The sequence below is a fragment of the Calonectris borealis genome, chromosome 13, assembly GCF_964195595.1.
Source record: "Calonectris borealis chromosome 13, bCalBor7.hap1.2, whole genome shotgun sequence".
In the NCBI taxonomy this organism is placed as follows: domain Eukaryota; kingdom Metazoa; phylum Chordata; class Aves; order Procellariiformes; family Procellariidae; genus Calonectris; species Calonectris borealis.
In genome coordinates, this window is record NC_134324.1 from 18501146 (window position 1) to 18527556 (window position 26411).

General features: G+C 38.0%; 1 protein-coding gene across 1 annotated transcript in view; it reads right to left on the reverse strand.

The window, feature by feature from the left end:
• The window catches only part of TENM1 (teneurin transmembrane protein 1), a 349960-nt gene that overhangs the window by 138882 nt on the left and 184667 nt on the right, over positions 1–26411 (reverse strand). Inside the window, exons 6-7 of the mRNA XM_075162386.1 lie at positions 14409–14647; positions 2763–2915 (exon numbers count right to left, since the gene is read on the reverse strand). Coding sequence (XP_075018487.1) covers positions 2763–2915; positions 14409–14647 — 392 coding nt within the window. The remainder of the gene's footprint in view (positions 1–2762; positions 2916–14408; positions 14648–26411) is intronic.

The following is a 26411-nucleotide window of genomic DNA, read 5'->3' on the forward strand; positions in this document are numbered from 1 at the left end:
ACACTATTCACAGACTATCCTCGTATACTTCCTTGCTGTTTCTTGAAAAAGTCCGAAATAAGCTTTTAAAATTACAATGCTGCGATACAAGTTCCGTTCTTGTTCCAGAAACATCTTTCTCATAATGACATTTTTCTTATGATAAAGTATCATTTAATTATCTGTATTCAATTCCTTGTACAGCTCCCAATCTTGCCAACCGGTACTAATTCTTCCCTATTCTTTCTAAGCACACTTTCCTTGCAAGTCTAAAACAGAAGATAGATTCCTAATCAGGTTTCTTTTGGCTTCAAGAAAATAAAACTCTGAACAGCGTGGTGCCAATTATCTTCACAAGAAAGTACCCATATGCTGATTATTACTGATCCTGAAACAATCAATCTCCTTGTACTCCCCTGGTAAATACCAGCATCAATAGGATGTCTGAGTTTTTAATCACATTACTACATATTAAAATGTTAACTCTTAGCCGTGGGTCAGTGTGTTATAAAATGACTTCTCAAAGAAATCTGACTTGCTAGTTTGTAAACTTGATTTTCATTAAAAGATTAGTTAAAATATATGCTTTCAAAGTCTGGAAAAGCATTCTGTGCTGCTGCATTGAGTTGGGAAAATGGGAGGTCACAATATCTGACAGTAGTTATTTATCCCTGCAAAATTGCATCAGAGGCTTCAAGTTCACAGGCAAAGTACCAACTTTCTGTGGTATCCTGCTGTAGTGAAAGGAGTTGTCTGTTTCCAAATCCTCCTTCCCAGCACATCTACATGGTAAATTTGGTACGAGCACCAGGAATCAAATTACTTATATAAATTCAAAGTGATGGAAAGAAAGAAAACCAGCAGAAATTAGCCACAGCCAGACTATGCATGTACTAAGTCCACATGATTTTTCTTGCGTTTTCCCAAGTGTCTACTCCTTGTTAGCACACACCCTGGATTACAGATTACCCCCAAAAGGTGAAAGGGGACAAGTGGGACAACAGTCTAGCTATATTCAAGACTGACCTCTGAAACTGCTGGATAAGCCCTCAGTGAAGTGGCTCTGCTATCACAGCCCTTCATCCTTTAGCGTTGCAGGGGAATTGTGTAGCTACACAAGACATTGGGATTGCCTGGGGCAAGGCAGGCGGTTTGGTTTTTTACCTACTACATTGAGTCTCTGTTGACTCATATATTTTTTTCTCTGTTCTCAAGCATCTGATTTTTAAGATTTTTGATGTTTTTGATGTTTTTGCTGCACATCCTCCTTTGGAAGCCAAATGCTTTGGAAGACCTTTTATTAAATCTGTAATATATTGACAAAATGATTTAATGCAGTTGAGAAGAACTACTTGAGATACTTTCCATGGTGCACCAGGACGAACATACAAAAGTGTATAAAACATTTACTGCAATTCATACCGATCCGTTCTAAGGGACGAAATAACGGATAACATCATTGTCTCCTTACATATATTTCTATTGCTCATTGATCTAATATGATGTCTATCCAGTTGTGCCACATTGATTTGTGAGATGTAATCTTCCTTCTGGAGGGACTGGTACAACAATGTCCCACCTTGTCTCATATTTAGAGTCATAGATCTTACCTGCCATACACAAAATCAGATCACTGTTCTGCTCTAAAATTTGAAAGCTCTGGAAATCGCCTGTCATTGCAGAGCTCTCAGTACAGTTTTACCTTCCTCCTAACAACTGGAAAGACTAGGGTTCATATTCTACTCCCCTTCACTTTTCTCTGACCTAATCTGATTTATCCACTTTTTCTGAGTATCATAAAAAGAAATGGGAGGGCCATCAGCTTCTTACAGTCAGAAAGCATCACCATGGTGGTCAATGGGAAGCATGGGCCATATTGGTGTAGGTGACTTAACAACATTAAATGACAGGACTGGAGAGAAAGGAATTGCACATCTCAGAGACCGTCCTGCTCTGTTTCACACTCCTGGCTGCACAATCCGCTCTGTTCCTATGCCACCCCTGGCACTTCTCTGCCCCTTCAGAAGAGCCGGTTCAGCCACTTACATGGCAGAAGACTATTCACATTTTTTAATGAAGCCATTTTCTGCTGCCATAGTGAACTGACGTGTCTTGGTCGTGCACGAGACGATCCCTGCAGTGGGCACGGGGACGCAGGGAGCGGCACAGGGAGAGAGCAGGGACAGAGCAGGACTGTCCCCCTGGCAGCAGGGAGCTGCCAGACTGGCTCAGGCATTTTGTGAAACCTCAGTAGATTCCTGCGAGCTGATTCACCATGACTGGTTAAGTCAGGATGTGACAGGATGCTGTATTTTAGCTTACGCCTTCAAGAACTGGATGCCTTTAAAAGCAGTAAGATTTCTACCCTTCGGTATATTCTGACCTGTCAGTACAAAGGATTTCACTTTGCCTAAGACTGACTTTGGTCTGCAAGACAGGCACAGCGTCAAGCCCTTTGCACAAACAGGAGTAAGGAGAATATGGTCTCACCTCCTCTGTCTTAAGACAGAAGCCAAACGCTCTAATCTCTCTTCTCTCACAAAAGAAGGGTGATTATTTTGCTATTGAACATTACCTTCCTAATGGCTTGGCTCAGCTGCTAATTTCAGGCGAGAGTTCTGCTAAAGGAAACAGTCTGGTTATCGGCTTTTGATACTGTTTTAAAATTATACTAGAGAAGATAGAACCTGAACTCAAAATACTGTCAAACTGTAGCAAATACAGAATCTGAACAGTAGTAATGTTTAAATATTCTAATCTGTCTTCTTCTCATTCGCACATACCTTTTTTTTCCGTTTTATCAGAAACTTTTCCTCCGATTGGTGAGTAAGTAGTATCCGTGGATTCTGTTCCTTTATTTCCTTTACTAACTCCATTTTCATATAGCTGCCCTTCAACAGGCTGTAGTTGCCAGGTTAAACCAAACAAGTGTACTGCTGCAAAAAAATGAAAACCAATTAATTGATGTCTAAGCTACAGAACCTTCAGTCAGAGTAAGAAAGAATGCTATGACCCAGTTTCTGCAAAGTCAAGTATTACTTCATTCTGTTAGTAATAAATCAGAATTTCAAGGGGTCTAATGAGCAATTTGCTATTTTACCTTAAAACTCAATGTTTAATTAGTTCCCACACTTTCTTTTGTAGCTCAGCCAGGTCAGGGTGATGATTTTCTACTGCAATTAATGGAAATACTTACAATTAAAAGGATAACAGTTGAATGAATTTAACACTGCGTGACAGACAACATCAATGTTGTCCCTCAGCTTTCAACTGTCAAAGGGCTCAGAGTTTGTTGATTAAAGCACTGCCATCAAGTAAAACTTCTCACCTTTCCGACCCAGTTCTAAGTGAAACTATGCCCACTGCATTCTCAAATCTTTTAAATTAGGTTTAACATTAGTAAAAACACTGACTCCATAGACTTACTCTAGAATGACACTGCAGATAAAAAACTGGCTCTAGATCTAAAATATATGCAATTATTCTACAACACGTATTAACAGAAATATAGTTGTTATTTATGTATGCACTGGGAAATCTACTAAATTAATCCTTTTATGAAGTTATAAACTATCCTTATTACTATACACAGGGGCTGCCTACTCCACTTTGCCTGCACAGCCATTCACTTTTTCTGCTTTCCTTTCTGTTGTTTTTGATCTGAGGCATCGAAGGATGGTAGGAGAAAGACAACAACAGAGGCTCTTATTTTAAGCATAATATGATAGTACTGCAGTCATTCTAGACAATTACCTAGGTCTTACTAAGGAGGGCAAATTCTTCCAAGGAAGAGGTTGCCTTAGCATTGAAGTAACTCAGCAGGGAGAACTGACGACCCACTAAAATATGGATTGAGGATCCTCCCCACAGAGAAGCTGAAATTGTCACATAAAGAGCAAAACCTGAATAGCAGGCTCTTTAGCCACATGCAGCAATTTGCACTGAGTAGGATCTGCCCACAGTGGGAGCCTAAAAGGCAATATATTTGCTCTTCCTGAATCATGTAGGAACCTCAGAGACCCTCAGAAGTAAGTGTGATCTAGAATGGGTCTTATATTTAGAAAGTACATTGTTTTCTTTTGCACTTGCACATACTTTAAGGAAAAAAATCTCAAACAAACAGGAAACCTAGAGCCATTATCTATTTTCTGTGTGTTTGCTCACAAGCCTCCCTTGCATGCTGAAAAGTTAAATTATAAAGCAAAACCCCATGCCTTCAACGGGCTCCTGGCAAGGGCTTGCCAAAACTACCACAGGAATGCAAAGCTGCCCATCTACAATCATTAATTCCAGATCCGTGCACTCCTGGATCACCCAGCCACAGATACATGCTCCAAATCAAGCAAATGAGAGCATTTCTATCAAATTAGTGAGGTGACAGTATTTGTGACACATTTATATTTTTTATATTGGCTTCAGGAGAAGAGAGCCAAATTTACTGAATTCTCAAACCACTGCTTCACCGTCAGGTCTGGGCTCTGGAGACACACCGCTGGACAGTAAATTCCACTCCCCAGAAGAGATACTAGAAGCTTAGTCCAGTTAGTGGTGAGATCTCAAGCCAGAGACTTGCCTGGATTGCTTCATATTCCATGGGCTTGAAATCGTCAAGGGACCATGCTAATACTTTGAAAAGGGTCTTGCAGTCAAATCACACAGACCTAAGCTCTGATCTTTGAGCTTATTAATGCAAGACAGATCACTTCTACGTACAGAAGGTACAACAAAATCAACATGCCTTGACATCTCTAGAGCAGGCAGCTCTTGCTCCTGGCTTGAGGTTCCGGACATTATTATGATTTAAGGAGTTAATAACAACAAAAAGGAATAAACTTCAGTGGGATTGATAACTAATGAATGTATGTTTCATTTATACTAATGCAAATGATTATATCAGCACTTGAAACAGATCAACACTAGATGCAAAACATAACTGCACACATCAATAAGCTTTTAGTGGTTACAGAATCATGAATATAATCTAGTTGCTTTCTTACGCTATTTCCATTGTTGCATTCCATTATTCATTTCCTAAGATAGCATCTGCATGTGCTGCAGAGGGTACGTCAGAAAGCAAAGACTGAATATGTAACGCACCTTCTTCCTTACTATATGTCTTTTCCAGATTACACACACTATGCATTTTGTCATCCATTCGCACCAATTCAAATAGTTTGCTTGCTTTGTCTTCCTGCAGGCTGGGGAAGAGCTCTTGTTTTTATAGTTTGTGCCAAAGCTTGGCAAGCTAGCAAAACTATTTGTATGTATGTTTGACAGTCAGCTTCCTCCCTGAGAAACACCAACTGCATTGTAGAAATGATGGTCTCCGCCAGCCTTGGACTTCCAGTCCGTGGGAGATGACATGGGATACTGGTAGACCAGCTTCACGTTAAACAACGTGCAAGACCGAGTGTTTGAACAACAAAGCACATTGCTGTGAAAATAAGGTCTACTTGAATTAAACTGAATGACTTCTATCACTGCAGAAACCTGGTCATCTTGCAATCTTAAAATCAATCCGATTTTCATTACGTTAGCTATAACTCTTGAGAAATTACCTTCAGATCCAGGTATCGCTCTGGTAATAACCAGACCACTTACACCAATAAAGCCATTAATTCTTAGAGATACCTTTTTCAGAAGCTAACTACAGGGAAAAATAAATGTTTATTTAGCAGACACAGAGCCTTACCTTGCCTCTTTTCTTTCTGTGATACTTTCTTTTACCTAGTGTATACATAATTCCTACAAAGCTTGTTTCCTACAGCATATGTACATCATGTTTTAAATATACAGATATTTCACCAAATAAGATTAAATAAAACTTTCAAACCTCTCTCTCTCAAATCTCTTTAGATAAAAGTAGGCACGTACTGAATTTCATTAAAAAGCTCAAAAGAATTTCTCTTTTGAGTCATTCTCTCTTTGATTTTTCTAGTGAATTTCTGGCTTTTGCTTTTCCCCTTTTACACAAAGGGGCACAGAAAATGCTGTGGAATTCAACAGTGGGCCACAATGTCGTTTCCCACAGCATAAATCCATTTGTAAGATTCTCAGCTGTATTTCCCATGTGTAGTGCTCAGGTATAAGTCCCGACTCCACAGACCAAGTAGAAGATGACACCATCACTCTGTCCAGCTTAGGACTGGGCTGGATAAGGGCGATTCACTTTCTGATAAAGGTCTCTGCCCTTTCCTCAAAGTTCAGTCTTCCAGACTGATGTTTACACAAAAAGACCTTGGCTGCAGTACTTTTGAGGGCTGGCTGCTCAAACCCCACCATTATGACTAAAGATGCATTACTGGATGTAGCTCAAGTTCCCACAGAACACAAAAAACTGCCTCTGAGGTTTGATGACTACACGGGTATTACAGAAAAAGCAAAAGCTACTTTGGCTCTGCCTACCTGGCATTCCAGAAAAATTCTGCAATCAGATACCCTCTATTTTGCAGCCCCTAAAATACCTCAGCTACTGGTAGGGTGCTTAAGGTCATTGGTGAACTGCTACAGTTTCAAGCAAAACCAAGGACTACCTGGCAAGTGGAGATTCAACAGCTTGTTAGCAGCACCAGTATGCTTCACAATTGCAAAATCCGTACTTTAAGTTAGGAGGAGCTGCGGTGAGTCACCAGGAGCATCAGCCCATAACATCCCCTCATGGGCCTAATGAGCCTCTCGTCTGAAAACTGAGTGCCAACATTCTCCCTGCTGGTAGCAACCATGCTTCTTTACCTGGCATTCTTGAACTTCCAACTTGATTTCTCTGTTCCCTTGGTCCTTCCATCCTACTGCAAAGCTCATCTGAAATGATATTCTTTCTTGGCTTGCTTGAACCTCCAGTATATTCCCTCCTCTACCGTTACATTATTACTTTGCTCTGTGTTATTTATGAGTTGCATTCTGCCACGAGCAGAGTTGTACATTGCTTTCACTGAGGTGATCTGGAGGCAGGAAAACATATCTGAAGGCAAAATTTGACCCTCTTTACATAATGTTTGGAGATAGAGCTTATACGATGGATGCCACCGTATCTATATTTCATTTATATTTTATTAGATAACCCTGTTTAATTCAAAGTTTCATATAAAATTGTAACACAAAAGTGGACATACACTTTTTTTTTTTACAACATGCACTATGGATGTTATTGCAGGTGCTAAATTTGGAGGACTCTATAGTCAGTGGAGCCGACTGGAGTATGCTACAGGATTATGGTGAAACTAAGCTTCTTCCTCAGACACCCTGCCCTGGCCAGGGCTGCTCACGGTAACTTTAAATGACTTCTCTCTCTCCAATACAGAAGATTCTACTCATAGTACAGAGCTTTTCTTGGCTAATTTATTATACTTCTTAGGTAAAAAATAATTATTAGGTATAAAACAGATCTCTTGCAGAAAAAGATAAATTAAAATCTTCTACCCTTCCCATAAATTTCCTTCATGGAACAAAGAGATGAAAAGCTAGTGTGACTTTATGCTGCCTAAGGGATTTTCTCTATTCAGAGGCTGGTTTTTGGTTCTTCACGTTACTGCTGTACGTGAAACCAGTTGAGCCCTGTTCGGAACCAAAGCTTGGGTCTTTACCTCTGAAGTAAATGGCCAGATTACTTATTTTGTTCAACATTTAAATAAAACAAACTGACACTTCCAGATAAACTAACTCAGTCTCCACAATTCTGCGGCATACTTGAGTAAATATTCACAAATATATAAGCGTTTTTTTCAGAACTTGCTTTGTAAACTGGATTAACCCACCATCTGCTATGAAGCCAATGATCTAATTTAATTTATTCTTATCTACCTTCTGTGTAAGCACAGCTTGTCAACTCCTGTGCTACATGTTTGGCAGAATATGAATAAGAGGCTTGGCTCCAGTGCAAAAGAGACTCTCAGTAGTGAGGAGATGTCAAAAAAGTCCTGTGCAATAAGTACTTATCAACCCGCAAGACGAACTTCAGAGGACAAAAATCCTACAAATGTGAAGTCTCTCCAAATTGCTGACCTCCACTAAGGCTTTTGTTTAGCTTTCTTTGCTGTTTCCAGTAATTTTACAAAATCTCAGTAGATCATATCCCCGAAGCCTAGACTTTAGAAGAGCTGTAATAGAATGTATATTAGCAGCTGACTATTCTTTCTGCACCTGCTCTGACCAAGTGCCAGAAAAGTATTTGTTTTCTATAACTGCTAGCAAGTTCTGATTATAAAAATGGATTTCACTGTGGCATGAAGTCACGGGTGCATCAGTGCCTCAGTTCCAGTTGGGCGCTGTAAAGGTGAAGCAATGTGAAAATACCTGAATACAAGTAAGAGTCAGAATCAAAGTCCTGATCCTGACCTACAGAAGGGGTGTTCTTCTTTTGTAAGTTCATTTTGTAAATAAAATGCTATGTCATTCTGCTCTAACCAAATTTGAAAATTTGAGACTGTTAACATTTGATTCAGTCTTAAACACATTTTTTTTAAATCCATATTGAAGTGGTAAGTTATTTTGGGCCACATATAGCTGTTCATGAAATAAGGACTTTTTCTCTATATTTGTTATAGCCATCTTAACTCTCAAGCATTCTCCTTCTCAAGCACCCTTCTCTTTATATCTGTGATGGTTTTGGCTGGGATAGAGTTAATTTTCTTCAGAGTAGCTGGTATGGGGCTATGTTTGGGATTCGTGCTGGAAACACGGTTGATAACACCGGGATGTTTTCGTTACTGCTGAGCAGGGCTTACACAGAGTCAAGGCCTTTTCTGCTCCTCACCCCACCCCACCAGCGAGCAGGCTGGGGGGGCACAAGAAGTTGGGAGGGGACACGGCTGGGACAGCTGACCCCAACTGGCCAAAGGGATATCCCATACCATATGGCGTCATGCTCAGCATATAAAGCTGGGGACGTTTGGAGTGATGGTGTTTTGTCTTCCCAAGTCCCCGTTACGCGTGATGGAGCCCTGCTTCCCTGGGGATGGCTGAACACCTGCCTGCCGGTGGGAAGCAGTGAATGAATTCCTTGGTTTGCTTTGCTTGCGTGCGCGGCTTTTGCTTTCCCTATTAAACTGTCTTTGTCTCAACCCACGAGTTTTCTCACTTTTACTCTTCTGATTCTTTCCCTCATCCCAGCGGGGGGAGTGAGCAAGCGGCTGGGTGGGGCTCAGTTGCCAGCTGGGGTTGAACCATGACAACACCTAACATATTTTTATATCTAAGAATAGAAACATCCCCTCCTCTTCTGCAATCCTCTTACTGGGATGTATAATGATTAGTCTGGTTTCATTTTTTATTACCAAGTCATAGACTTAGGAACAAACAAAACCTAATCTTAGACAACAGTACAATGTTGTCAGGCTTTCTCCTCAGTGTACTTAAAGATTTGTGACAATATCAAGTTCATCAGCAAGACCCAGCTCAGAGAGAAGAGACACCACGATTTCCAGCTGTGAAACCCTGATGTACCTGTCTCAGCGAGAGCTATCCCACTAAGGAGTTCAACATTTCAGAGTTGCACATCTGCATCACAGTTTTTACGTATACCTGAAACATTTAGCAGTGTTTACTATACCAGGATATTCTTCAGTGTAAAATCAGCGTATTTTCTCCTTGAGCCTTCTCTGCATAATTTCTAGTTCTCAGCGTTAAGGATTTCTATTTTATATTGTATAAAGCTATGCAACCAATATTATAAATCTAGGCACTGAGATACATACACCCTTAAATTTGGCCTGGCCTTTCCCAATGTTGAAGACATCACTCCTCTACCTTGTGCACAGTGTGAGAAATGACAGGTCACAATGGCAGACAGCAGAGAGGTTTTAATTTCCTCACCCTCTGTATGAATATAATTTAAGACCCAATACCCATCTCCAGTGAATACTCATAAATAGTGATAATATCATGAAGGATAGGGACAACTTCATATTCATACTTGAGAATTCATTTGTATACAAAATAGTCACTTTGTAGTCAGGGATGGTTAAATCTAAGAACATGGGATGCAATTTTCAGAGGCACTGAACATTTGCATCTCCTGCTGAAATCAATAGGAACCGTAGGAGTTCAGCACCTTTGATCAATAGGACCAGTGATTTGCAAGTCCAAAACAGCTGCTGATAAAATGGTAAGGCATCATGGAAGAAAAATCCTACTTACTAATGGGCTAAACATAACTGACTAGATGAGCAGCCACATCAAACATTGTATTGTACTTAAAGAAAATGGCGTGGTGCTGAAAAATCACAGAAAAAATATTGTATTTCTTAGTCTATCTCTTGTATTTGCCTTGTTTACTCTTAAATTTTTGGTCAATTTTCTTCTTTAATTGCTGATGGCTTCTTAGGTTTTTATATCAATGAGATTAAAAAAAGACAGTATTTACTGTACCATTCCACAATGGTAGCCTATTTTATAGTCTTTCTAGTAACACTGACTAATAGATGAACAGAAAGATACAGCTATTGACTTGTTGCATTGAATCAGACACGTTCTTTTGTCTTTCATGTGATAATTCGGAATCTATGTTATAGCCTTTGGACATCAGTATGCACACAGCGTCTGCTAGTCCTCATCTTACTTACCAGATAAAATAAACTATTTTAAAAGTATTCGAGAAATTTCAGTTTTCTTTTCCACACTGTCCTTTTGTAAGGTGCCATCTCTGTAAATATCTGAGCCTAGACTGGTGACAACGGATCCAGCTCAGTCCTTTCAAACACCTCACGCAAGGAGAAATATACATCAACACATAGCCAGGGATTTATCCATTTCTGTTTTGCAATCAAAAATAGAAAAACTTTAACGTAACTGGATTTCAAAAATTTTCCCTCAAGTTTTTTTTTTTTTTTTTAATTTGAGCATTCATTTGCATAAATCTTGAAAACACACAGAGCTTGTATGCCCTCCAGACACCGAGACTGCTAGTAGGCAGATTTTGCCCATTTCACGTTGCTGTCCGAAGAGCAGATAACTCATTTTCCCTAGCCAGCCTTTCACTCCACCGGCAATTTCACTCTGCCTTAACCGAAGGCTCTGCCCACTTCCCACAGCCCTGGCCAGGCTCTCAGGAACCACGGGTGAAGCTGCTGCAGCCCCTGATGCACCGATGACGTGCACCAACATCACCTCCCTGGTGCGTGTCCCAATTGCCTTACTGCCCTCTTTGTGGGCAAATTCAAGAAATGGCGCCCCAGATTGCCATGAATGCATTACAGTTCTGAGCATATATGAATATACAGAAGAAAAATAAAAGTATATATGCCTATATTCGATAGAAAATAATTCAACATATTCACAGCGTGCAGACCAAACATCCACTTTAGGAAATGAGGTTTTTCTGGAGTAACTACTATGACTTTAGAACCTATTCACTGAAATTACCCTTCTGAAGTGAAAACATGTGTTTTACTTGATAAACTAAATATTATGACTACAGATTTTCAATAAATCAGCTATTACACAACCATTTACAGGGTTCTATAATTTCCTTACTGTCTGTGTAATAGTCAAATTTATTTCAGAAAGGACCAAATAATAAACATAGTGATTATAGGCGAAAAATGGAAACATGAAGAGAAAGTATTTTTTTAACTGACTGGTGGTTCAAAGGAGAGAAAATACAGAAGTAGTATGTGTTCTCAAGCAAAGGCTTCTCTATTGAGTCTCACTGATAATAGGGAAAGACTGAAAAACAAAACAACAAAAACATTTTGCTACTTTGCCTTTTGATTGAAAAGAAATCACAGCTTCGAGCACTCTGGCACGGGTCTCAGCTCGTTACAAATACAAGAGCCACTTGCAAATTTTTGATCTGGAATAAGCTTTGGGTTTCCAAGACTTTGGGAATGTTCTGACCTGAGGCTGAGATTAGGGCCTATTTTTGACAGTAACATGTAGCTCATGCATCTAACGGCAGTACAAGATATTTGAGAAAGCACATTTAAGTTATTAGATAAGGGAAAGAAAAAGCTTAATGTTAAATTTTGATCTACATTCATTTGGCCTGAAATAGCAGCTCATTATAAGTTAATGCAGACTATGCCATAAAATACAATGGTGAAAATATTTTTGCCTTTACATAGTCTCCCTTATTCTTCCAGTAACAACCACTGAGCTGATCCCAGATTAAGCTTGAGACTGAAATTAAAATGAATTTTGTTTTGCAATTTGGGCCCGAGTCTGTAGTCATTGCTCAGACATAACTCCCTCTGACTTGACGGAAACCCGCCTGGAGTGAGAACTGAGGGACCTGAATCATGATGAGCAAAGAGAAAATACTCGGGGGAGTGAATTCTAACTTCAGAGTGTTACATAGAGTCTGATTTTGTGTATTCAACTACTCTTATTTAAAACATGCACATTTAAATTTTTAACATGAAAAGATATGCAAATATGAAACCCTACAGAGCAAGTGAACTTTGAAAGTAGTTTATATGCTATTATTCATACCTAACAAAAGGGAAAGAATTAAGGTACTTGGCTCATAAGAACAGACCATGAACTTATTTAAATATTTAACCAACCAGAAATGGGCAGCATGAATATTAATTTGGAATAAGATAACTAATACTACCTGAATCTGCAGGAAAGCTTATGCAACTGAAAAATTTCTGAGGCAAATGAGCAAATAATGGCATCTTGGAAAATTTTCTGAACTAGAATTCCTGCTTCAGAGTTTTATATTTTGCTACAAAAAACATAACTAGAAATACTAATAATTTATAAAATACAACGATATCTTCATTTTACCTAGTTCTGCCCAACTAAAGAAAACATGTTACACCTTTATGTTACTAGATTAAGATAAACACAGACACGTCTACAGGAAATTCATATAGAACTTTTTAATTCATAATGACATGGAGCGCTTACGGCCTTCTCAGGCTGATGACATGCAGCAGTGTATCTCTAGAAAGTTAAAAAATTTTCAGTGGCAGACTGAAATCTAAGCAGCGACAAAAGAGACAGTGCTTCATCCAGATAAAATCGAAATGGTGTGGGTGGGATATATACGTAGCAAACAGATGAGGCTGCAAAAATTATACAGCCAGTCCTAACTGAGGGCATATGCTCACCAGCTGTTATGTAAATCTGCAATTAATGTAGCTTACTAGATCCTCAGGTGCTTTCAAATAATTATACACCAGAAATGATCAAATCTGCTTTCTCATCTGCATTAAATAAGGATGTTAGAAAAAATCCCTCCTCTTGAGCACTGACAGTAATCAGAACTTTGTCACTATGGGACAAAAAAACTAGTGGAAAACAAAAATGACTGAAATTGTAATAGTTTTCACTATAAAGACATTTATTCAGAGAATATAGAAAATCAGTGGCCACTTACCAGTTTGGAGGTATCTATACTTGTATCTCTGTACAAGTTTTACCAAGTACAAAGCACTCTTTCAGGCAAACCCAGAGTTATTCCCATTCAAACTCTAAGATATTGGGGATACTCTGGCTCCTGCCCACCAGCGAACTGGCAACTAAATCAACAAACCAAGAGTGTGCGTGAGGAAGTACATGACACAAGCAAAAATTAATTAGATTTCCCTATGTTTACAGAAGCCACAGCTGCATTCTAAGATTCTACATAATGAATGTTTTGTAATATTTTCAATTCAGATTGAAAAACCAATGCGATAATTAATGTTCAGCCAAAATGTCATATAGTAAGTCACAAAGACTTGCTCTCCCACGTACGACTCTAATCACATTGACTCCAAGCCCACCTCCAATATATCTATCTTCCAAGAAAAAGGAAGGTGTTTCTAGCTACTCTGATAAATCTTGCCAACCTATCATGATAACAAAATTGCAAAGTTAGGTACTTACAAAGATGAGTTTGAAATTAAGTAACGGCACTTCAATCTATGTAACATTTTTCTGAAACATAAATTCAATAAATGGACAGCAAAATATATCCAGAAAACATGGTGTAAAATACTACATATTTTTAGAGCTACCTGTCATTCTAGCCAATGATATAAGAATTAAGAGGAAAAAATGAAAGATTTAAATTGTGATCAGGCTGAAGAAATGAAATAAAGGTAGCAAGGCAAAATACAATTAAGCATTATCAGTCTTTTCCGAACAATTCTTCAAGAGCAACAATGTTTTAAGGCTTAATATGAAAATCAAATGTTTAATTTAAGAAAAATATCACAGGAATTAAAATCAGTAGGAGTCCTCTGCTAGTATAAACATGTCATCTTGAATAATATTTCTTTCTCTATTAGGCAGTATCAAGGTTAACAGAGTAGGAAGTTAATGAGAATTCCATGTTGTATTCAACCTCTGGCCAACTTAGCATTTTGTTTGCCAGAATTTACAAAGCACCCAGCGGCAAACATTAGGAGTAAAACATGATTTGTATTAGTGTAAAAGCAAGCAAGGCAACAGAACAGAAAAGGTAAAGAATAATTCAGCATAGAAAAGAAAGAGGGGCTTACCGATAACATAGGCTAGCAACAACGCCAGGGTAACGGTAATAGCAGTGGCACTCAAAGCAGTGCACTTCCAGTTGCAACACCTGTAAGGTTTGTTAAAAGTGAAGGCAGGTCTGGAAAAGGTACTTCTAGGAAGAGGCCTAGGAGGTGGAGAGTAAACAGTATTGGATGTTAAAGGATAGTTCTGACTGGCTGCGCTGAAGATAGCTGAAGACCCAGATCCATGTTTAAATAGGAAATGCCTACGAAAAGAAGACAAAGAACCACGTTGTAAAAACCACTTTGTCATTTAAGAAGTGAAAGGAACTACAGAAGCACTGTATGATAAATACTGCATATATCCACAGAAAATATCAAAGACAGGAAAATGTGTATTTGAATGCCCTCTGTACTGGAAGTTTTTCAACCACACTGAAAGACCTCCAGCAAATTTTAGTGCAACAATATAACGTAAATAAATTCTAAACTATCCTCCCAGTGGGTCAGAGTAATGCTGAGGAAAGGTTCTTGCCCAGTACGGTACCTGGGGGTCCTCCAAGAGGAGCAGCCCTGTGTGCCTTGTTACACGGGCGTGCCTGAGACATGGGAATTGTTGCCAGCAGCACCCACTCCGTCCACAAACTGGGTTTATCTCACCAAGAGTACAAAAAAACTGCAGAAGCCACCACCACTCTGAATATTTATTTTTAGTATGGATTATCTCCAGAATATAGGAAATAACAAAAGAGGAGGGGGGGGGGGGGGGAAAAGAACAAAGGGAAAAAAAGAAAAGGAAAAAAGGAAAAAAGGAAAAGAAAAAAGGGGGGAAAGGAAAAAAAGGGGGAAAAGGAAAAAAAGGGGGAAAAGGAAAAAAAGGGGGAAAAGGAAAAAAAGGGGGAAAAGGAAAAAAAGGGGGAAAAGAAAAAAAAGGGGGAAAAGGAAAAAAAAGGGGGAAAAGGGGGAAAAGGGGGAAAAGGGGGAAAAGGGGGAAAAGGGGGAAAAGGGGGAAACTTAGTGGAAAATCTACAAGCATAATCCATTTTGAAGGACTGTAGTTACTGTATAGATGAGTACAATTTCTTTAGTATTCTTAATTGAGCTATTTTGAGAGCAGTTTTTCCTTAGATGCTTTTGCCTACTGTGGCGATTCTCAAACATACTAAGAAAGAATTCATTTGGAGACCTATTTCAGCATATTTTGGAGGACTGATTGCCTTCAGGAAAAAAACCAAAGACCTACATTAGCACAAAAAATAAGGTACCTTATTTTGTGCCTTGCAGAATGGGCGCTGGTGCAGAAATATAGAGTGATTGTCTATAGGAAGATGGATGGTTTTCAGAACTGACAAGTGCTCTCCAAGAGAATTTGGGAAAGGATATTTGATTTTAAACAATACCTTACTGTGCTATGTGCTCAGAAATTGTGGCAAAAAAGGACACATTCAAGGCTGACCATACCAACCACTTATTCTTCTGGAAACACCAACTTTCTTTGGACCTTCTTTCCTTTGTTTCATGTAAGCGAGCAAGCTTCTTCAGTGCACTCTTTTCTGACAGGCGCACATCTAAATCTCATGCCATAGCATGCAGCCAAAGAAGTTTAGAGCATCTCGGTGTTCCTCTGTCTCAAGCCATGATGTCTGAGCTGCGAAAGCAAGTGAAGGGGCACTGATACTACACACCTTGCAAGAACAAGGACTGCCTTGGCCACAGGGCTGCCACAGAGCATTGTTTTAGCCTGAATCTCTGTAGCCTTTCTGTTGAGTACCCCAACTCAGGAAGGCATTTCCTAGAGAACAGCATTCAACTCTCCCAAGCTTGCCAGCTCTTTGGTTTGGGAGCCAGACACTGATGTGAAGCAACGACCCACTTGCAGTTCAGGTGCTTTGAACTGTGCCCCCTGTTCATATGGGCTCCCAGCTGAGCAAGAGCATCTGTGACTGCTGCTGCCGTTCGTTCCTACACAACCCATTTCTCTGTTCTTCCATCAGCTGAGAGCTCTGCAAGTGCTCTGGGGACCCCAGGCAAGCACTGCCATGCCACTTGTGCTGGGCGTGCAAGTTGCCCTCGGCTGTTTCTGCCAAAATCGAAGGAGGATCTTGCATTTATAATCACGTGGCACTATGATGTCTGCAAGCCAAAAGCCACAGACACGCTTCACAGCTGAAGTTAACGGGCCAGTGTTGACATGGTCCAGAATCTTCCCCATGACAAATGTACCTTTACACCTCCAGCAAGGCACAAGACAAGTTTTTAAATGCATATATGGATCAATCAATCCACGCTGGTAGAATTTCTTTGATGGATTCACAGCGGGATGTATACAGGATCAAACACTCAAGAGTATGAAACATGATTATACTGTGACATTTGACTTTAAGAATATTGTAAATACATGTTCCTGAACAGGTAATTGCTAAAATGGTGTAATGAGTATGATATTAAGTATTTCCATTATAAGATTTTAAAAGAAAGGTTACAGTTCTCAAAATGCCAGATTATAAAAAATAAAAAGGTATTACAGAGCAGTTTTATCTTTTAAAGGGCCTTTTATTCAGGCAGTTACATAAAAAAGACGGTAAATGAGAATACCGGTTAGCTTGCATTACAGATTACAGTGCCTGCATATCAGGAGTCTTTTGACAAACCATGAGAATGAAATTCTTGCGTTGCTTATGTTGAGTACTAGTTATTCCTGCTTCATGCTTATTGCCCAAGTAAACAGCACTCAGACAAAAAAAGGACAACTGAATCTGACTGAGTACAGCATCCTGTCATTATATTAGACACACATTCTAGTTTTCTTTCCCACTAACTTTCACAGTTGTAGATATATATATTATATAGATGGCAGCACTCTGAACATGGTAATGTTACTTGTAACATTTTAGTTCAAAAATTCTGAACTCAAATATAGTAAAATAATAAATTCAAATGAAGTAATATATCTGTCTACAGGACTATATAAATCTGCTTCCTTCGTATCAGGCCATGAGAATACAGTTGGTTATTTCGGCTTTAATGCTTCGTTGTCACACACGAAGGTTTTTCCAAGTACGTGAGGCCTTACTTTTCAGTCAGCAGTCAACAAGATACATAGTCACTTAGACTTTCGGTAGGAAAGAATGTCACAGCAAAATTCCTACTGATATTCAAGGAAGCAGAATCACCATATAAAATGTGTTATTATATATAAGCATATACATATATAAAGTATATATACATACACACAAATAATATATATATGTAAAAACAGTCAATAGTTCTTTACTTGCTTTACATTTTCAAGACATAATGACAAAAGCCTACTTATTTGATAATTTCTCATTTAAATTTTTTGGAAATGACAGCAAAAGGGTCTGATATTGGCAGTATTGATTGTCCTTTATGGTGCCTAGCTCAAAGATATCAGAGGTAAAGGGAAGGAAATGCTGAATTGAAAGTTATTATTAAGGCTCTAACAGCCTTGCAATCAATAGCCAGGAATAATTTCACTCTCTTGCACAGGGATTTATAAATGTGGCTTCCTAGCCTGATGGTAAAATGCTAGCGTGCAGAGGGATTTCTTTATTAGCAGAAGAGTGCACAGAAGCTGGATCCAACTCACACCCTTTTAGATACATGAATCCATTCACACAGAGGAGAATTTACATAGCTCTAACTTCTTGTAGTAAAACTGAGATTCTGAGGCAATGCTGCACTGAAACTGAGCTACCAGTGAAATAATGTTGAGAAAACGTTAAAAATCACAATTGTTTATGGCTTCCATTTTTGGGAGAGTATATTGAGCACCCAAAGACATTTCTATAGAATTTGAAAAACACTGGTGGCACAAAGACAAATTTCCAAAGCTAGACTGTGACTATGTTCTCATAAACTCAGACGACTCCTCATCTGTCTGAGCACACCACTGTTCCCAAAGGACGTTAGGACACGCTAAACTGTTGCTATCAATTCTATAAAATCAGGCGCTCTCTCTAAAGAGCAAAATAATAAAAAATGCAGTTCAAAAGTTTAGATGTGACTGCAGCCTGGTGTGTGCTTTAATACTCGATCTAAGAGAAAAGCTAAGGCTTTTTTTTTTGGTAAACTGGGAACACAAGAAAAGTCAGAGAATTTATAAGGATGATTGATAAGACCACTTGTTCCAAGTGGGGAAATTCTAAATGTTCACAAAAACGTCAAAAATATCCATAAAGAAGAAGATAATATTCTTTTAAAAAGAGAAATACAGGACATAATCTGTCAGGCATTTGTTTGTGAAATAAAAGTCACTTAATATTATTACATGGATAATTCCAATACATAAATAAATATTAAAGGCTCAGTAATAATTTCACATATAAAAGAGGCAGTTGGAAAACATTGCCTCTTTAAGGTAACCACATCTGTTTGCCTATCTATCCATCTGTTCATCTCTACAATGTAAAACTTTTGAACTTTGAATCCTCTCAAGCAAAGTTAACTGGAAGAAGATCCTATCAGACTCATAAAAACAAGGAAGGTGGGGTGGGGTTGGAGCGGGGAGCGCCGTGGGACCAAAACTCCCAAATCCCCCAAGAAAATCAGAAAAAGCCCCAGTGAGCTCCCATTTCTAAACTCAGCTCTTTGTCCTCTCTAAGCCCCTCTCGCCACTCATCCAGCACGGCAGATGGTGGCTAACAAAGCAGAACACACACTGGCTGATCAACAGCTAGGTCTAAACCTGCCGCACTGACATGCCCAGTAAAAAGATAAGGACTGAGGGTAGGGAGTTATTGGGGAGTTGAAGTGACAGAAGGCATGAAATTAGACCTCTTAGTCCTGCTGATCAGAGAATAGCTTGCTTTCTGTAAAGAAGCAGTTTCATGGGGCTCATCTAAGTGCTCTTGTTCAACCTCAAGAGGAATGGCATATAACTCCAAGAGTGCAGTTCATACAAAAATGATGAATTCTCAGGTAGGAGAAGGTTAGAGAACTGGAGTTCATTTCTTTCTGTACACCCTTCTCTATCAGGACGTTTTGTAATGTACTTCTGGCTTCCTATCTGGAATGGTAATTTAAGTCTTATAAAAGCTATACATGAAGCAACATCCCAATTGAATTCATGTGGCGGTAACGTAATACTATTACAGAAACCGGATTAACCCCACACAGAATTCCTTAATTAAATTCTGAGAAAATATTTTTATATCCCAGTACTGTAGTAACGTCCCTCAACTTTGTCAAGGGCTTGATATCACTTCTGTAAGTTCTCTGCATTTACCCTGTGCCCAGCGTCTGTAGACCTAGAAGTCCGCCTTCATTTGTACTTATAACATGTTTTCCTTCTACTTCCATTAAAAACTACAGGTTTTAAAGAAGAAAAAATGAAGTACAAAAGTAGATTTGAAAATGAACCACCAGCTAAGTTAGGAGAAACACAAATCTTGCAATACCTTGGCCAAAAAATTAGTCTGCATTTCTCCTGCATAAACCAAGTAGGAACACATTTGTACTTGTGTTTCACATTCAAGAAATAGTTACCTAAAGTGTTACAAATTGCTGCATAGCTATGTGACAGGAAAACTAAGTAGTCTTCAGTTTGATCATTTAAATTTTTCAATTTCTTTTCAACTAAATTCTATAATTGCATATGATATATATAACTGTATATCTATACCAATGTTTAAGTAGGCAATTGAAGTAATTCTTTTAGATCTCAACAGAAGTGCAAAGGGAATTTTTAAGAGGCATCGTAACTGAAACATAAGAAGGATTCTGATTTTGGCATAACCAGAAAATATATAAAGACGGTAGCCAAAAGGTATTTGGAACTGATACAGTTGCCCAACTATTTCGGCAATCATCAACCACGAGCTCACTGTTACCTGACCCTTTTAAGTCACTTAATATTTCCTGTGACAGTAGAAAGAAGCAGAAGTTTGCTCTTTCCTGATCTTCTATCCATCCTATGCTGCATCCAAAGTGGGAGGGGAAAAAAACCAAAACTTCTAAACTTAGATAATAATCAGAATATGGACCTCTGTTTATAAATCTTGCATATGGTACTCAGCAAACTATATAGTATAAAGCCAAGACAGCCATTCTAAGGTAAGTATATAGTATAAAACCAAGACACCTACTTAACAACAAAGATATATGCACTATACCCTCATCTTGAAAACCAACCCAGGAAAACTGTATGTGAATATAAGACATGACATATAATTATAGATGGAATCTGACCTGTAATTTTAGCTGCCTTGTTTTACCTTTTTGTGTACAAGAACTGTAGGAATAAGAATGCTCATGGGTGAAAGAAGAGGGAAATGGCCATGAAAAGTATTTATCTAATTTATTTTATGATTCTATTTTTACATGTATAATTGAAATACGTTTGAAACCCCCTAGAGATTTGTCTTTGGGAATAGCACTGCTTTGTCAAAATTTCCTCCTTGAGCTGGACTTGCCTTTTGAATCATTCACATAGAATTGCTTCCCTTTATTCACTCATGTTTTCTTTACATAGTGTTTGACAACTTAGCCCTGTGACCCTGGATGTGAAAGGATGTAAAAAGAATCTGTATCCTTCACTTTTCGCTTCAGTACAGAACAAGTGACATGATGCTGACTCACTTGGCTGTTGTTGCTGAAGGCAAGCTAAGCCTGTTAACCAGGTGACTAAACTCTCAAGTCCCTGGCAGAAAACTGGGACAATAATTATATAAATATAGGACAGTGCCAAAATCAATCAAGAACAGCTTCTAAAATGGAACAGTTGTCCAAAATACAACTGTCTTCTGGTTTCACTGGCTATTTAGTGAAAAAAAAGATAAAACAAAAACTACCACACTGGGGACATAAATTACTCTTGTATAGATCAATATGGGCTTTATTATTATGATACACGGCGACATTGCTATATTAATCCAGTTGTTTTCAAAAGCGCTTTTCTGTGGCTTGGAACTTTCCTTTAGCACAACAACTCAAACAACAGCTGAGTAAAACCGATCAACGCACACAGCGATGCGTGGGGTAAGGAAGGAATAAGCTCATGGTTTGCTCTATTTTTTTTCCAATAAATTTTACATTTTTGATGTGGAAAATGAGAACAATAGTACCTACAATAATGTTTACAAAAGTTGTATAAAGAATAGTATGTAATATTTGCAGAGTACTTTGAAACCATGAATCAAGAAGGATGAAAATACCAATATTGTAATTCTGTTGCTTATATTCTGTGGTGAGAAGCATGACTTCAAACAAAGAAAGGAATGAGATAACTGAAGTAGAAGTAGTTGCCCCACAGTTCTCTTTGCCACGAATTTCCTCCTGTGGGTATTCATGCATATTCTAACTGACCTTCATTACTAGTATTTGAGTCTACTTCCAAATACTTACACTCACATGCACATGGTCTAAAGCCAAGCTGTATAGCTACTGTGACAAAGAACACAAATTTTATTCGACGAGGTGTACCACATGAACTATGTGAATACTATCCAGTCTTCCAAAACAGATTTCCTAGAAGTAGCTATCCAGGGGATAGATACACATTTCTGGGCAATGATATTACACATACATACGTGATTTTCTTTGAAATGAAAAGATAGAATCTTTTGCATGTCTTTGACCCTTTCTCAGAGTCTCTGTTTTCCAAATCAGTCTAGACCCTCTGTATTAACTTGTAATTATCTTTCTCTTTCAAAATTTATATTCAATCTGTTTCTGGTTTTGTAAATGAAAACACTGTGTTTCATAGAAAGCTAACAGGCTACTTGCTTATTGGTGGCCATAAAATAACAACATATCTTTACTTTTAGTTATAACTTTATGTACCATTCCATTATTCAAAATAATGAGCGAAGAGTATCTGCAGCATGATTGTTCAAGTTAAGCCTGCATAAAAAAACCTTACACATACAATACTATCCCACTGTTCCAGGGAAGGCCACACCAGAGCTTCTCCCAAAGAAAAAATACAGTAGAGTATATGAACAATTTAAATCGCCTTATTGTCTTTAGTGACTGGATCTCAAACTATTCAAAAGAAGGACCCTCAACTGCCACTGCTGCTGACATGGAAATTGTACTTCATTGTAGCTGACAAATGTTTATATTTTTATTTCCATAAAAGATGCTTTCATTCTCACATTATTAAATTTAGGGTCATATTTACAGCTTTTATTTTAAGTTCATGGTCATACTTACAGTTTTCAATTTATCTTTTACAATTCAGAAGTCTTAAATATTTTTAGATCTTTTCTGCCGTGCAGTGAAGACACACGGGACTTGGACTGAATTTAAAACCCTTGCCATGTGTCTGTTTTTAATATGGTCAGCCTCTCTATAGGTTAGATTTATTGTTTAATTAGGTAGAAAATGACAAAATACAAGTGAAATGTCATAATAGCAAATACTGACCAACATGATTTGAAGGAAAGATCATAAACGAAGCCCTCCCCTGCACTTATTCTTGGAATAACCGCAAGTCCTGTCATTTAACTCAGGAGCAGGCTCCATTCGAAAACAAGTTCCTAATGAATTGCATTGCTCAAATAGTAATTGTCTCCCTGCTTGGTGGTTTATGATCATCAACACCTGTGTGCCTTGGGAGCTGTAAAAGCCATTCTATTTGCTATGGAAACCTTGAACTGGGAAAAAGGCAGGCACAAAAGTGCTTTCTGTATCTCTGCATTGGGGGCAACATTCACAAGATGCTCAAATGAAGAGACCAAGGAGAAAGAATAAACCTTCCAAGAGCTCACACTGAACCATGTGAGTGTGCATTTACATATGCATTTTTCTTTAATTGTTTCCGCTTTTAGCATTATTCCAGCTTAAACAGAAAGTGAGTATGTACAGATTTCTGTGATTTAAAAGGCTATCAATGTACTTTTTGAAGAGCACAAATAATTATGAGCTTGATTAAAAAAAAACAAGGGAAAACCATAGTACAGAATAAATCTCTTGAAAGTGATAGTTGTCAAGATCTCCCCTCTACTAAACAGAATTATAAACAAGATGATATTTTTAGGAAAACAGAAATTTAGGTAGTCTTAAATATGCACTTTAAATAACTATATAATACAGAAAGGAATGACTCCATCTATACGATGAGCTGAATAAACTTCTTGAATTCCAAAACTCTTGAAGTTTTTAAGTGTTTAGAGCCATAATCAAACTTTAGGGCTCTGAAATATTGCTGAATAGTAACTAAAAATCATAACTGCCATGAACCCCAAATACTTCTCTTATTATTCTAGTACTTCAAAATTTTATATAAATTAATGATAATTGAATCTCAGGTTCATGGTCTGGTACCTCACTGTCCCCTTAGAGGAGCTATTACCATGGTGATAAGATTGCTTAAATTAAGCTGTCTTTTTCCACAGTACTTGGCTCATTGCCAGTGCAGTGAAGGGAGATTTCAGTCCATTCAGCACAGCATTAACCTTACTGCCAACACTGCTAAATGGGTTAGAGGAACTAGAAAGAAATTTGATTTAAAAAAAGGAAGGAACAAGCAGATATGTAAAATACTGAAGCACAAAACAGGACTAAAAATAAACACTTTGAAACAAAATTAATTAGGTAAGTTTTGATTTTTAGACAGAAAATTTAAAAATTCTAATGCTTGGGTAATCTAAATGGAAAACTTTACTTAAAATAAGTGTGTCCAATGGTTTATCCATGAGGGAACTGTAACAGACTATAGGGAGGATCAGAAATAATATCAGGTAAAAATCCCTATTTAACATCTAGGTTTTTTTCTTCTTATTTGGGAATTTGACTGAAGTAGGAAAATAAACAGCAAACACCAGAAAAAAGAACCCACAAAAAAAGCAAGATATCAAAACAAATACTGGGTCAACTAACAGGGCATGGAGAAAATGAAAAACGCTCCTTTGAATTGTCAGGGTTTAATACATACTTCATAAAAAGTAGTAAACTATGTTCAGATGGGGCTGTCAGAGATAATGACAATGCATTACACTGCAAATCATAAGATTTGAAACATTAGTGCAAAGTATCTATGAAACCTGAAAAAACAATTATTTTAGTGGAAAGGAAGGGAATAGGCAATAGGTTGCAAGTACTTTATACAGGGGGGAGAAGAAAAAAACAATTTATGTAAGAGCCCAATAACATTATCCTGAAAAAGAGAATCAATGTTTCCTGTGTTTTTATGTGGTGTGAGAGATCCTTGCAGTCTTTTTCTGGCAATACTTACAAATTATTTTTCTGTGTGACAATGATATTACTGCATGTTCATAAGTCATTTTAATAATGAGTATGGTTTTTTCAAAACTGTGTGTGCATGCATACAGATAGAGCCTGCATTTGCATTTACAGGCACATTACAGCGCTGAAGGCTGTAGCACAGTCAGTTGGCAGTTTGAGCTGTTACACCTCCTACAGGTACAGCTCTTAGATTTCTTCATCAACAGCTATTCTATGACATGTCCTCTGAAGTTCTAAAGATGTTCCTAATTCTTATTTTCATTCGGGTTGCTTATCATCAGAATAACTGCCAGAGTTAGAGAACTGGCCTTGGCAATCATCTACGTCTAGACTCTATTTTTGCCTTTGCCAAAAGCTTGTGTGAACTAGAACAAGCAATTTTGCCTTTCCAAGTCAGTCTCCTCATTAAACAGTTGGGCTAGTAAGTTGGGTCCTGACAAAACTGTTTTGTGGATTAGTCCATGCACATAACACCCCTACATGAAGCACAAAACAGAATTTCTGATTTGCCCTTTTCTATAAAAATATAGCAAAGTTTTACTTTACAAAAAAGTTTCAGAACACATACCTCAGTGTACGTCTTTACTGTAGCCCTTTGCGGTCTAATCTAGGGTTTCAAATTCTAATTACATAAGAATACCTGTTTAATCAGAGTATCGCAAACATTTTCAAAACTACAGAATTTTCTTTTACATAAATATGACACATTACCATTATGAGCAGACTCATAAACCTGCTTCATTTCTGACTGTCCAGAGGGAACAGGATTTGCAGTCACATGGTTAGTTCTAGGAAATCTTTTTCTGTCTGAAAATTCTCTAATATTACGTGGCTGTAGATAAACCATGCAAACACATGTGCTGTTTATGGATTAATGGGAGATACAGTTGGAAGAAAAGCTGGACATGTGCATTCTGATTTTTGCCTAGCTATTACAGTAAGGAATACATTACTGTCAAGGTCTTTTTTTTAGTTGCAAATGTTCCAAATTAAAAAAAAAAATCTGCTTAGACATATTAGGTGTGTATATATTAGATAGATCTGGTACTATTAAAGATTTAGCACAGAAATACAGCTGCCATTGACATGTTTCCCTTTATTTTGTAAGATTATTTTTAATGGGCGGCTAAACATTAATGGAGAGGGAAAGCAAAAGAATCCAGATATTAGGCCAAAGTATTTGTTCAATTCTAGCTGAATCATTCCCTGTTAAAGGAAATAAAAACAGGCTGCAAGCCCTTCTTTTTCTCTAAGGCTGTGTTGTGTACTATAGACTTCTGGGAAGCGGTGATCACAAATGTTTTTTATTACAACGTTCCCCTGCTATATCACTTGTCTGCACATAAACTGCAGATACATCTTGGCAAACAGTCTCACAGATTCTACTTTCAGATTATATAGCCTTTCAGCCAGCTTCACGAGAGGCTGCAGCTAGCTACCAGAGGGTGCATGAAATCAGCTGAAACAACTACTGAAGGGTAGGAACGTGGAAAATTCCCAGACTTTGTGAATCGCTAAGGTGTAGCCCACAGTATGTTTTTCAGTCTGAATTCCTAATCCACTGCACAGCCCGTTCGTCAGTATCCAACTATATAATTATAGATATAACTATATACCTATGTATTTGTCCTTTATCAGAAGTTTCAAAATTGCAAAAATAAAAAGAAACCAGAAAAACTAAACGGAACTCAAAAGAGACTTAAAATTGCAAAGTATTTTCCCCAATGAGGTCTGACAAGAATATAGTGAATAGGGATGCAGAAAGGCTAAACATGATCTACCTAACTGTTAATTGAAGGGAACCAAAAGGTAATGGGTACA